General features: G+C 31.5%; 3 protein-coding genes across 3 annotated transcripts; 2 read left to right on the forward strand and 1 right to left on the reverse strand.

Moving 5' to 3' along the window:
• Positions 1-545: 545 nt before the first annotated feature.
• LOC25495415 (phenolic glucoside malonyltransferase 2) lies at positions 546-2,223 on the forward strand. The gene has a single exon (XM_013595636.3). It carries the CDS (start codon positions 708-710, stop codon positions 2,088-2,090), a length of 1,383 nt encoding a protein of 460 aa, XP_013451090.1. The 5' UTR covers positions 546-707; the 3' UTR covers positions 2,091-2,223.
• Positions 2,224-4,240: 2,017 nt separating this feature from the next.
• Positions 4,241-8,100, forward strand: LOC25495416 (uncharacterized protein C9orf85 homolog). Its single transcript, XM_013595637.3, has 8 exons — positions 4,241-4,398; positions 5,431-5,544; positions 5,648-5,769; positions 5,905-5,957; positions 6,665-6,728; positions 6,915-6,957; positions 7,085-7,132; positions 7,588-8,100. Exons 2-8 carry the CDS (start codon positions 5,458-5,460, stop codon positions 7,870-7,872), a joined length of 702 nt encoding a protein of 233 aa, XP_013451091.1. The 5' UTR covers positions 4,241-4,398; positions 5,431-5,457; the 3' UTR covers positions 7,873-8,100.
• Positions 8,101-8,606: 506 nt separating this feature from the next.
• On the reverse strand, positions 8,607-13,731 carry LOC25495417 (solute carrier family 25 member 44). The gene is made up of 6 exons (XM_013595638.3): positions 13,543-13,731; positions 12,151-12,532; positions 10,995-11,191; positions 10,183-10,327; positions 9,629-9,782; positions 8,607-9,142 (listed from the first exon to the last, which is right to left on the reverse strand). The coding sequence occupies exons 1-6, from the start codon at positions 13,569-13,571 to the stop codon at positions 9,078-9,080; spliced, it is 972 nt and encodes a 323-aa protein (XP_013451092.1). The 5' UTR covers positions 13,572-13,731; the 3' UTR covers positions 8,607-9,077.
• Between the last annotated feature and the right edge of the window lie 257 nt (positions 13,732-13,988).

A 13,988-nucleotide genomic window follows, 5' to 3' on the forward strand; every position in this document is an offset into this window, starting at 1 on the left:
TATCCCTCCTTTAATATAAACTCATGTGCAGAATTCATATTTTAAGTCCCTCCTATAAGGTAAACTCATATGTAGAATTCATATTTTTAAATAAATTTTTTTAGCAAAACATAAATTAAATATGAACTTTTATATTTTTGGCGGTAAACAATTCATATTTAATTCATCTTTTGTTAAAAAATTATAATTTTTTTTTAGTGATTTTTACAATTTTCTATACATTTATGTACAATTTCATTAAAAAATACAAAAAATTTACTTAAAATAGGAACCAAAAGTATTGGTTGAAAATTTTATATAGTCTAAAAGTTGAAGTAAATTTTTAAAGGGACTAAAACTAAATGTTGACATATTTATTGGGAGAAAAACATAATTAACCTTTGTTTATAATTTGTATCGTTTTATAAGTTACGTTCCTAGAAGGATATGATTAGCTTATTTACTCAAAAAAAGAAGAATTAGCTTATATTTTGATAATACATTAATACTAGTACTCTTTTATGTGAATTCATGATAAATACTAGTACTCTTTTAGGTGAATTCATAATAATAAGATGAAGTTTAGTTAAGAACATATTTCTAATGGAGAAGTGTTGAATGGCTGTTAGGACTTATGGATATTTGGGGTGCTCCCAAATATTATTCCTCTATGTATAATTGCTTTGGACAATGTTTCTTTGCCATAAACATTTCTTTCTCTTTCAACCATGGCACAACATGAAGAATCATTCAAAGTTGTTCAAAATTGCAATATTGAACCTTTAATTGACACAACAAAACCTTTTCCATCACCAACCTCACTTCCACTCACTTTCTTTGATCTTTTATGGTTAAGATTTCCACCAGTTGAACGTCTCTTCTTCTATGAACTCACAAACTCGACAACTTTTTTCTATGAAACTCTTCTTCCAAATCTCAAACACTCACTTTCACTCACACTTCAACACTTTCTCCCTCTTGTTGGTAACATAACTTGGCCTAGTGATTCATCCAAACCAATCATAAACTATGTTAAGGGAGATTCTATTTCTTTCAATGTTGTTGAGTCCAAAGCAAGTTTCAAAGATCTTTCTTCTCATCATTGTGAAGCTTCAAAAAGACATCATTTGATACCCCTATTGAAAAATTCTCATGAAAAGGCTTCTTTGCTTGCAATACAAGTTACTTTGTTTCCAAACAATGGTTTTTGCATTGGAATAACAACACACCATGCTGCTTTAGATGGAAAATCTTCAACCACTTTTATGAAATCATGGTCTTATGTTGCATGTTCTAATTCTAACCTTGATTCATCTTTCTTATCTTTACCTGAAAATCTAACACCTTTATTTGATAGATCATTGATAGAAGATCATCATAGTGGAATTAGTGAAGCATATGTTGATGCATTGATGAAACATGGTGGACCAAATAATAGAAGTCTCAAGATTATGAATTTTTCTAGTCCAATGAAACATGATGTAGTTAAAAGTTTGTTTGAATTGACACCTTCAAATATTCAAAAGCTTAAAGAACATGGAAAAAATGATATGAAAATGAATGTTATAAATTTGTCAACTTTTTTAGTTACAAGTGCTTATGTTTTGGCATGTTTAGTAAAGGCACAACAACCTAAGGTTGAAAAAGTGATTTTCATATTTGCTATAGATTGTAGATCAAGGTTGGACCCTTCAATTTCTACTATGTATATTGGTAATTGTATTGCAGGAAAAAAGATTGTGTTTGAGACAAAGAACTTAGTTGGAAAAAATGGATTTGTAAATGCTTTAGAAGGAATAAATAAAGCTTTGAATAGTGTGAAAGATGTTGGCGTGTTAAATGGAGCTGAAAATTGGGTTTCTAATATGTCTAGTGGAATGGAAGGTAAAATTTACTCTATTGCTGGATCACCAAGGTTTGAGTTTTATAGTATTGATTTTGGATTTGGAAAGCCAAAAAAAGTTGATATGACTTCAACTGATAAATCAGGAGCATTTTCTCTTAGTGAAAGTAGGAATAACAATGGTGGAATTGAGATTGGTTTGGCTTTAAGTAAGGAAGAGATGGAAGCTTTTTCTACCCTTTTTGTTCAAGGACTTGAATCCATTTAAAGTTTCAAAGTTTATTAGTAGTTTGATTTGTAATCTTCTATTCTTCATAGATGTTTACTCTTCATATTTTTATAACCTTGTTTTTGCGAACGTGATTAGTGAATTTTTGTTATGATAAATTAGAGTTGGTCAATTTGGTCTATTTTATCACGATGTATTTTAGTTTGAGATGTACCTGGGTTTGGTTTTTCGTCTTATTAAATATAATTTTCTTTTTGCCTAAAAAATCCTTTAAAATTTTGTGATTAACACTTAAAAGCTTTTATATTTAGGGTTTGTTTGATCTACTAAAAAATAAAGGATTCGATGGAACAAATCCAATCGTGTTGTGTTTGATTATAAAACTATTCTCGGGACTAGATAAATTATGAAGCAAGAGACATAACAAAAATTGAAATTATCCTCCCTTGCTAAGTCACAATACAACTTTTTTTTTCCCAAATACAAGTTTTATAAAATACCAAAATAACATTTTGTATATTAAACATCATGTAAGACAAAAAAAAAATGTTCAATACTATAAAATTATGTCTTAAGTTATGTCATATATTGTGCTTTTATCTTCCGTACTTACCTTTTAGCAAAACAAACATACACTTAAAGTGTATGATTCTCGCTATAGATGGATCCCAAGGTGGGCAATCCTAGCCTAGAGCCCCTCCCTACCGCTCTCATGATATATAAACTTCAGGTGTTTTTAGATGAAGAATTTATGAGGAAAATGAACAAGTGAGTTTACTTTTCTTTTTTAAATTAGGGACATCATAAAACAAAATTAAAAATTTGAAATAATAACATGATAAATGATCATATAATAATTCAAGCACTTTTAATTTATTTTTAAAAACATTTAATACTATTATGTAAATATTTATTGATTTTCTTCCAAAAGTATTTATAGTAGTATTTTGTTAGAGTTAACTGCATTTTTAACTTCTATAAAATTAAATATCTTATAAGTTTAGACTCGTAAACAAAATTAAGGTTCTTATATAAAAATGGATGTTTTAGTCCTCCTACAAACGAATTAAAAGTACCATACTTATAAAACATAAGGGACTAAAAACACAAATTTTATAAATAAAATGTAGAACTAAAAATTGATAGAAAATAATAATAATACTTATGAATCTTGTGTCGGAGGTCACTTTTGTTGGGTTAATATTTGGTTTGTTAAAAATAATAATAATAATAATAATAATAATAATAATATAGTACTTATTAAAAATTGATAATTTTTTTGTCAAAAATAAATGATATTCATTCATTCGAATTGATAGAGTACATCAATACAATATAAATTCAAAGTCGTTAAAAAAATGAATTGTGAACAAACTCACAACATCTATGTTAGTAGCATAAAACGACATAGTATCTCTACCTACGAATATGAATATATTCAAATATCTAGAATACTCATCTCTCCAGACATGCAATGTTGACGGCGTCAAAATCATTGATTGGATCTACACTTGTTCAAAGCTAATATTTCAACCTGAATTAAATAATCATCGCACTAAGATGAAAAATCAATAAACACACCGCACAAAGACGAGAAATCAAAACAAACAGAAGCACACAAAGACGACAAAATCTCAAAAACAAACGAAAGAATACCAAAAATGTATGGAACCTACTTATTTGAAGGAAAAACAATTCAAATGGGGGATGTTGGATCAAAATTGACCTTAAATCACCTCTTGTAGTAACAGCTAGATTTTGAAAGGAGAAAAAAAAATTGATAATAAAATTTTATAAGGGTCTAAACTTAAAAATGCATATGTAATTTTTTCTTTTACGCTGTTTTTTGTTTGATAGATTTCTAAATCGTCATTTTAAGAACGAAAACATTCAAAATAAATTAAATTTATTAAATTTTAAATTTAAAAAAGAGAAAATGAGACATGCATCATCGGTGTAAATTATTTGTAAGGAAATGTTAATTAGTCCCGACACTAGTAAAGACTTTAAATGATAATTTTTTTGTAAAAATATGTGTTATAAAATGCATTGAAAATTTAAAACTTTGACATTTTTGTAGAATAATTATTTAATTTAAAATGTTTATGTAAATTTTTTAAAAAGCGGTTATAATATATACTTACATGACAAATTGGATGTTGATGTAAAAACTAATATACACCGTCGGTGTACCTTCATTAAAAAAACCTTGAAGAAAGAAGAAAATAATTTCAATCAAAATAACAACAGCTAGTGTGTCTCTCTCTCGCCGCACTGCCATCATTCAGCTCCGCCAAAAGCATCACCGCCGCACCACTTTACCCTTCCTTTAGCTTCCTGTGAAGAGGTAAAACATACACTCTCTTGGTGATTCCATCATTGTTTATTTTGTTGCTAAAAAAAAATTCATTTTTTGGGTTTTGTTTGAATCCTAAATTGGGGGTTTTTGCTTTGAGAGTACAATTTTTAGATGTGGAGCTGATTTTTCTCATTGGGTTGTTTCTCTTGACGGTATTTCATGTGGTTTTGATGGGTTTTTAGTTAGTTACTCTTTGAGTATAGGTTTGAATTTTGCAGACAAGGTGTTTGTTGAAATGTCACAATGAATTTGGTTATTTGGTTTTGAGCTGAACTTGTTTCTAATGATTTTAACATGATTGTAAGTAGATATGATTTGTTGAGAATGTATGATTTCTTGTTTAGTTGGTAGAAATTTGTATGAATAGTCTTGTCTTTAAGGTGTTTCAAGGATTGATTTAGTATGAATTTAGATGTGTGTATGAATTTAGAGGTGTCTCTTATGGGCTATGGACAGTTTATGTATTCTAGTATTGTTTGTGTTTTTGTTAATTTTGTTGGAAAAAAATACATTTTTAGCGCTTCGGTTAAATCCAAAATTGGGGGTTTTGCTTGGGGGTGGGGTGCTGGTGGTTTCTGATTGGATTGTTTCTCTTGATATTGTTTCATGTGATTGACGCGTTTAGAACTTGTTCTCTTTTGGTATAGGATTGGATTTTTCAAACAAGGTGTTTGTTGAAATGTTGCAACTTGCAATGAGTTTGGTTGTGTTGGTTTTTGAGTTGAACATGTTTCTAATTGTTTTAAGATGCTTGCAAGTAGATATTATTTGTTGAGATGGATGATTTCTTGTTTGGTTGACTAATTGAAAATCCATATGAAAATGCTTTTAAGGTGTTTCAATAGTCGATTTAGTATAGAATACATTTACATGTGTTTGTAAGATGTGCTTAATTTTAGCTTGTGGAAGTTTATACTTCTTCAGAAGTGATTTTAAAAATTGAGTGGTTAGTAAATGTGATTCCCAATTATGGGGTTTGAGGCTATAAAGGTTAGTAAATAATTTGCATCTTTGTCCCAGGGTCGTAGATTCGTAGAAGTAGTGAAGATGAGTAGCAGCAAGAAAACTGGTCCCCCCAAACATCAGAACAAGATTGCTTGGAAACCTAATGCTGGTATCAAGATCAACGAAACTGTATGTATCTAACTTAACTCGGCTTTTTCTTTTAATATTAAATATAAAGTTTTAAATATATACATGTATATATAGATGCATGTAATAACACAATACAATACAGGAAGTTGGAGGAAGATTTAGACCTCTATCTGAGATAACTGGAGTGTGCCCTCGCTGTAAGGAACAAATTGATTGGAAACGACGTTATGGAAAATACAAGCCTCTTCACGAACCTGCCAAATGGTACTGTACTATCTTGCTTTTCCTTCTTTTTGTATATTTACATTAATAAAAATATTTTTTTTGTTCCCATTTTTTGGCATTTCGTTGATTGATTAGTTAATTGGGTTGTCCTTTTTGTTGTTTGGTTTATCGCAGTCAAAGATGTTCAAAACGTAATGTTCGCCAAGCTTACCATAATTTGTGTTTCGGTAAGTGGTATTATTTACACTTCATTTGTTTGATCTTTCTTTTTATTTTGGGGATTTGTTAAATGGGTATTTGCTAAATTATTAGTTGAATATGGGAAAAAATTGGATTTCTGGGAGTGTGGAGGTGGAAAGAAAACAGGGTATGAGTTCAATTAGTTCGAGTTTGTGAGTTTTCTAATGGAACACGTGTTTGTGAATAGTGGTTTTACAGAGATATCTGCAGAATTAGTGTACTTTCGGTTTAGCTTTTGCACAACTCAAATTGCTTCCCAATGCAATTTTGACCATGATTTACAGAAGCTAGCCTACAAATTGTAGCTTCCAGTTAGATGTGAGTTTGACACTCAACCCATCGTGAAAACAAACAGCCTGTTAGTATATTAGTATTATATGGAAGAAAATAATGGAATTTTAGGTGTGGAGGCAGAAAGAAAATAAAAAAGGGTGCGAGTTCAATTAGTTGGAGCTTTTGAGTGCCTGAAAAGTGATTTTGGGAGATATATAAAAACAGTGAGTGTAAACCGATAGAATTGAATGAGTAACACAATGGCATTTTAAGATGGTGAAATATGATTGAACGTTTAAGGTGTGAGTGAGTAGTTATTACACTGAAAGTGTCTAGCCTAGGTGAAATTAGTATAAAACTTAAAATGGGATTTCCTTTGTGATTATTTGTATTTTACTGATTGGCTTTTATGTTTGTGTAGGTTGTGCAAAGGAGCATCGTGTTTGCGCAAAATGTTGTTGCCGTGTGGAGCGTATAGTTGGAAGGTTGTCTTTCATATTTTATTTTTGATAATTGTTGTCTTTCACATTAGATGAAAGATTCACCAATTCAGTTTGTTTGTAACATTAAGTTTTATGCAAACTGAACGTTATTTAGCATTTCCTGACATAAATAAACACTCAACAAAGGATAAGAGAATCTTGGTTGATATGAATTTTTGCTTCTTGTAGGGACGTTTCAGAAGTTGAGGCTGAGAAAAAGATGCTTGAAGAGGTTTCTTTCTGTTTCCCACCCCCTTTTGCATCTCTTATTGTTGTCTTTTTTTGTACCTTTTGAATGTTAGACTTGTTCATCTTTTCATAGGTAGAAACTCAAAATAATTCTGGTATTTTTGCTGCAGGCCATTAAGAACGCTAGCGAAAGAGAAAGAAGATCCCTATTGCGTGCTGTAAGATACTAAAACCAAGGCTATTCATTTTTTTTTTACAGCATATCCATTTATCCCAACTTGTTCTATTTAATAATGACATAATTTGAAATAAAACCTGACTATTGATTTGTAGGTTTACTTGAAAATCATTTCACTCAAGTTGAATTTGTTAAACAATAACTATTTATGAAGTTCAGTAATACCTTTTGACGGTTAATTGATGCACAGTAACTCTTTTAACATTGTTGCATATACATGTAATTACATAATCTTTGGGTTTATATTGATATTCTAAGGGTAAGACAAAGTCTATATATGCGATGATGTTAGGCATGATTCATTTCCTCTCCTGTGATGGGACTCTTTAATATGGCAAAGACATACTTGTATTGTTCATACCATGTTTGGCATAACGTCTTGTTCTGAAACATGCATGCTACTGATATTTTTTCCTACTTTCACTTCACTATCAGATGAACAACAAAAACAAAGCTAAGAGTTCAACAGACACCCCGACCGATACAAAAGATAACAAAGTAGGAGAATTATTTCCAAATTCTTCTTTGGAAGATTATGCCAAAAAGAATGGAGTTGTCAGGAAACATGACGATAGTAAAATTTGTGATAGTAAGCATGATGGTGATGAAAGTGAGGAGGAAGTTTTTGACGACGAAGATGATAATGACAGTGCGAGTGAAGAGTGTGACGAGGACAACAATGAGAACGTTCCCGATGAAGTGAATGCCAAGAAGGAATGATTAAGGATATTTGAGTATATCATTTTTGCAGAAATTACATTGTAGGGATACTTGCTTCTTTGCAGTTTGTTTTTGACATATTTATTACTAAATTTTGGGTGATTTGTTTTTGCTGAATACAAATTTTGGATATTATCATATTCTTCTGTCAATCAAAATGTAACCAAAATAGATATCATGTGTCTGCTGTCAGTAACATTTAAAAGTTTTGTATGAAATATGTTCTTATTTGGCTACGAGTTGCTTTTATTTCAGTGCTTTTAACTTTTGAAGTCTAAATTTATTAATGGTTTTTTTTTATATATTATAATTATCATTTTATTGTATAAACATTGTACAGAACATTTCTCCTACTTCGAAAAATTATTTTTCGGTATTAGTGTATTGAAGGGTATTTTTGTAGATCTTCAAAATGAAAATAACTCATGACAAACAAGCAAAACTCACCACCTTAAGCAAGTTAACAGGAGTCTGCATCCTGACTAACGATGATTGATTACTCTTGAAACGAAAGTAGATGTTTTATACCTATAACATGATTACTAAAAACACATTGAATGGATGAGAAACAGATCAACACCGAACATGACAGTCGCAACAGCAGTTGCAGTGGCTTCAAGGGACTACCGGTCAACATGATACTCTTTTTTCTTTCACTAGATTTCATTCCTTTCATTTGTATTTGATGTTGTTCGTTGTTTGTCCTGTAACAAGTTTCATTGAGAAGAATAATGTCTCATCTATGGCCATGTTTGAAGTCTATGGCTATTTCCTCTATAAATATTTGTACATGATTTACTATCAATAACAACTCTGTAATTTGTCTACCTAAGAAATACAATTACTACACATTTAGAGGGAAGAGGAAAAACAAACATGCATAGTTTTTTTGTATGTACAGTCTCATTCCTCCCATTGTACATTAATTAACTCATAACAATGTTAGAAAAGAATACACCTAATCCAATGTAATTGTCTAAAAAAATGAAAATAATATTTTTCCAATAGGAAAAATATCAATCTATTCATCCAATCCAATGATTATTTCCTGAAAAATCAGTTACAAAAGCTGCTTGCTTAAATTTCAGCAGCAAATCCAATGATCAAGTTGTAGGAGCATAAGCTATTGTGTGCATATCCATTATCCAAAATCAACTCATCCCACAAAAGGAACTCAATTTACATAGTTTGGGACCATATCTTGGCTAATCAGTTGAAACAATACCAGATTGCTGACCAAACGCTTCTTCATCTTTTGCGCATAGGCGCTCTGAGTGAACAGAAAATGAAATACAGTTAAAAACGAGTTAAAAATGTTAGCATACATAAACGATAGTAATATACAGGAAGATTCAAAGTATGCTCGATTTGTTTACTGCCAATATCTTCATACAAACAAAATTATAAGTAAAAAAAAAAACTATCTTCCAAAAGGTAAAGTATGGCAGATTATCTGAATATAAGGTTGAATTACACCTATCTGGCATGCATATAATTTTAAGCTGAATCACAATGTATAAACATATCTCAGAACCACAAAACTGGGATGTGGTAATACAAAATCAAGAAATAACCAAGTCGATGATTATTTGAACTATTTCAATATTTGAATGCACCAGACATGAGTTTTAATCAAATACTCACAAGTCAATAACTAAATTTAAAATAAATATTTGTTTGAATAGTTGAATGCACATAATAAGCAAACAAGCTTATGAACGCAGACAATATCTAATCAGAGAACAAGAATTCTTACTCAGATATTCGTAAGCCAGTATCATTGAAGTACCCCATGCTGACATGCTGACAAATCTTGGACCTAATCCTCTATAGACACCTTTCCAACCATCCTCACTGATCAATTCTTTAACAACTTGTTTAACAGAGCTTTTCTTTCCATGTCCCATCACCTGTGGTGCAAGCCATTGAGTCAGAAAAAATTAGGAGTCGGTTGACGAGCTAAAGTAAATATAATTGGTATTACATAATAATAGTAGTAAATTACTTCAAATGTTTTCCATTGTAGTTGTCATTGCTTAATTTATTTCAAAGAGAGAGAACTTGTACAGTCACCAAATTTATACTGGGGCAATACATGATTTAGTGTCTGTGTTCATAATATCTAAAACTACTAAAAGATAATAGAAGAACATGCAGAGAAAGAGAAAGTGAGAAGAAAACTGCTGTCTACAGGGATATACAAGAGAGAGAGAGAGAGGGAGAGAGAGAGAGAGAGAGAGAGAGAGAGAGAGAGAGAGAGGGAAAGACTGAAAACAGTAAAAATATAACAACCAATAAGGTTATGAATACCTGTAACCGAGTCTTGATTGTATCCAACGGAGTTGTAATGCACGATGCAGTAGCACCAGCAATGATACCCCCTGCTGCCTGAACCAAAACAATCTTTGGCAGACTAGGAGTACCTTTCTCAGATTTGACATCGTCTTCTAAGAATCTGCCAAAGAAACCAGTGAATATTCTCCTTAATACTGATAGCATGCATCTCTGATCTACTGAAATTTTATTGCTCAGTTAATCATAAACCCACCAGTACAAAAATAATAGTTTAAAACGGAAAAAATAAAAAAATAAAAACTAATCTCGGGTAAATTTGGTTCAAGATTTTGATAGGTTTTCTCAGTCAAATGTTTTTTCAACTTTCCTCAGTTCAACACAGGTACAAATTCATGTATTTCAAGCAGTGTAACTCAATCCTTTGAGGCTGAATAATCCATTACATGATCTGGCAAGGCTAAACTTCAAAATCTGTATTTGATTTTAGGCAGTTTTGCCATGTCCTTGGAATACAACGAAATCAGATATATGAGCTATTTCGGAAAGTTACATATATCATGTGTAACCTAACTGGTTAGTGGAGTACAAAGTTATACAGGACACCAGAAACGCCTACAATCTGATTAGCGGTGCTACATAGGTCAACAAACAAATGCTACAAATGGGATAATAACCTAATGGCCTAGCAGTAGATTAATAGACGGAATCTCTATAGACATTGCTTTTATAATCATTTGATAATTGATACAATATAGAAACTAAAGGAAAAGGTAATACAAAAGCAACCTAAATTTAATACTCTTATTCATTTCATTACCATGTCTCACCTCCATAAGAAGCGTTGACTTGAGCCGTAACTTGCCCACCAAACAGCACTAGATGGCGAATAAGTCATGACAGATAGACCAAACTCACGGTATAACCCCCGAATTCCCTCAGACCTTATCAACTTACGAGCAACATCCAAGCCCCCACTATACTGGGCATGGCCTGAGTACCCTTGCACCATCAACTTTTGGCTAATCTGGAAATCATTCAATGTAAAGGTAATAAGCATATGAGAATTGATGAAGTTATAACATTTGGATAAGGTAGAAGATGAGAGAAGAGAAACTAAGAATAATATGACATTAAATTCATATGGAGTTTTATGATGTGATGCAAAATACAAAGCTCTATATCAGTTGAGACTTGTAATCCTATTGTATGGATTAGCTGTTATGAAGGTCCGTCTAATATTCTTTTTTTATAAGGCATTGTGAGAGAGCTTCAGAAAAAATACAATTATCCGATATTTTTAAAAGAAAAATACATATATTTTATCAATCAGAAAATCAGCGGGCATAAAAATGAACATCATAAGGAATTTACTTGCCACGATTCAAGACAGGGAAAAACAAAAAGAATAAACATACTGATGAGAATATATTTTTCTCATCTCATTTGAGCAGGTATTATCACCCATAAAGAAGCAACCGAGACAACATAGACCGAAAACGCTTGCTAGTAAAAACAGAATACCACCTTATGTCTGCAAATAAAGCACATCAACGTACATCATTGCTTTCAGACCTTCAAAAAATTTGGATGCATAAGGTTTATTGAACTAAACATACCATTTTAATTATTTTCCTCAACTATCAAACAGAAGGATACACTGCCAAACTCGAGCTTGAATCAAAATAAGGGTGCCAAATAGTGTTTGAAAGTAAAGATACAAGTTTTGCAGCTAAAATCACAAAGCACACATGAGAAAAAGTATCAGTGAATATATTTCAAATTCCAATATCTGACATAGTTAGAAACAGACTTAAAAGATTGTTTCCCACATTGCACTGTCAAAATAACTAAATTAACAGCATATGACTAAAATGTACACAATATTCCATATGTAAGTATCATACAAAAGTACACAACCATCAACGAGTCCATTTTTTTTAACTTTCAAAGTGTAATAAAGGCAGTCAGAACAAATTATCGTACCACGTCAATTGGAACAAACACAGCTTGTGCACAGATCGACGATGTCATGCCACCAATGCCATTTGCTATGGCAGCCTGTGTAGTTTCAGATAGTTTAAATGGTTCAAGCATCTTGAAGGAAGCCGCCTTTGTGGTCTCCAAGGCAGTGAGAAATATGATTCTGGCAGGAATTGCTCCGGTGACGGCAATGCCAAACCCTTTATACAAACCACGAATGCCATCTGTCTTGAGTAATCCTTTCACAACAGACAATGCACTTCTCTCTGCAGTATGGTTTGAAGCAACCTGCATCCTAGTCTTCACAACAGAGACAGGGTAGAGTGCCACAGTAACACCCGAAAAGAGTCCAGCTCCCACTACATAGTATTTTATTTTATCTAACCTACAGAAAACATACACGTGAACATAATAAGGATAAGGAGCTTCACAATGCTTAGTTCATTATAAGCACTATAAAAAAAATGTTGATGGCAAGCCAATGCAATTCATTTTCAACCCCCACAAGATCTACCTTCCACAGATTATTTGAACATATAAGAATAAAATAGAAAAAGGGAAGTGGGGCATCGAAAATTACACACACACGCACGCGAGCGCACACACAAATCTGAACTATTTCAATCAATCTTTTAATTGCGATTGTTATTGCAGTTGCAATTACTTATGTAGAAAAAATTACGGAAAAAATATTAATAACAATCCCCACCAATATCTAGCTTCCACAGATGATTTGAACATATAAGAATACATAAAAAAGAAGGGAGGCATCTATAATTATACACATAAACACAAAAATCAATGTTTTATCAACCGAACAAAACATCAATCCAGCAAAACCTACGTGGCACGATTTTGACTGTTTCAAACTGTCTGAACTGAGAAGAAACCACGATAACCAAACCGTAATAGTGACGGTTCACCATTCAACCAATTGAACCATACCATTCGGCTCAATTTTTAAAATATCACTTAAAATTTTCACAATTTTCCGCCATAATTCACAGTTTAAAATCATATTCTCAATATAGTAAATAAAAAAATCCAATAGCTATTCAAGAAGCTAGCCGCATTGAACTTCAACCTAGAATCTTGAACATAAGTGTATCTTCTTATTCACTAAAAAAAAAAAAAAACAATTATTACTACTAATTACAACTACATTTCCACCTTATAATAACCATTATTAAATAGTTATTATTACCACTAATCACTACATTTTTTATGAGTCAACATATATATTTCTTTATTTATTGTAATTTTTGTTCGATTTTTTTGACACATTCAGAAAAGCGTAATCTAATATAGAAGTAAAGAAAAAGAGAAAAAGAAAATTGAATTGCGAATTAAGAAAAAGATTGAAAAATTGAATGAAGAAAGGAAATAGCGTAATACCTGTCCCAGTTGATTTCGGGAGCAGCCATTGAAGAAGCGTGTGTTGAGATTTTGCAGGAAATTGAAGAGTTTATGAATTGAATTTGCGTGTTCAAGAAGAAGAAGAAGATGAAGAATTACTATTACTATTACTATTAAACCCTTGTTGTTATACGGAAGAGAAGAAGAATGAAAGAAAAGAGAATATACTCCTTTTGTCTTTTTAAAGTAGTCCCTCAATTTTGAAAATAATTTTTTTTTTTTATGGAAATCATACAAGTACTTTATAAATATTGATATAACCTCACATATATTGAGGATTGATATGACACTATGGAATTGAATATTTTAACGCGAAGGAATGGTTAATATTACCCTTTCTTATTTTAACGCGAGGACATAAAAGACTATTACTCCTTCTCATTTTGGATCCAATTACTTTCTTTTTTAAAGTATTTGCGCTCGGT

This window comes from Medicago truncatula, chromosome 6, assembly GCF_003473485.1.
Source record: "Medicago truncatula cultivar Jemalong A17 chromosome 6, MtrunA17r5.0-ANR, whole genome shotgun sequence".
Classification (NCBI taxonomy): Eukaryota; Viridiplantae; Streptophyta; class Magnoliopsida; order Fabales; family Fabaceae; genus Medicago; species Medicago truncatula.

Coding starts and splice junctions, on each gene's coding strand:
- LOC25495416 (XM_013595637.3), top strand. CDS start 5,458: ATGAGTAGCAGCAAGAAAACTGGTCCCCCCAAACATCAGAACAAGATT. Junction 6,729..6,914: donor GTGGAGCGTATAGTTGGAAG/GTTGTCTTTCAT, acceptor TGCTTCTTGTAG/GGACGTTTCAGAAGTTGAGG. Junction 7,133..7,587: donor GAAGATCCCTATTGCGTGCT/GTAAGATACTAA, acceptor CTTCACTATCAG/ATGAACAACAAAAACAAAGC.
- LOC25495417 (XM_013595638.3), bottom strand. CDS start 13,571: ATGGCTGCTCCCGAAATCAACTGGGACAG. Junction 12,533..13,542: donor CCCGAAATCAACTGGGACAG/GTATTACGCTAT, acceptor TGTTTTCTGTAG/GTTAGATAAAATAAAATACT. Junction 11,192..12,150: donor TGTTTGTTCCAATTGACGTG/GTACGATAATTT, acceptor AATGATTTCCAG/ATTAGCCAAAAGTTGATGGT.
- LOC25495415 (XM_013595636.3), top strand. CDS start 708: ATGGCACAACATGAAGAATCATTCAAAGTTGTTCAAAATTGCAATATT.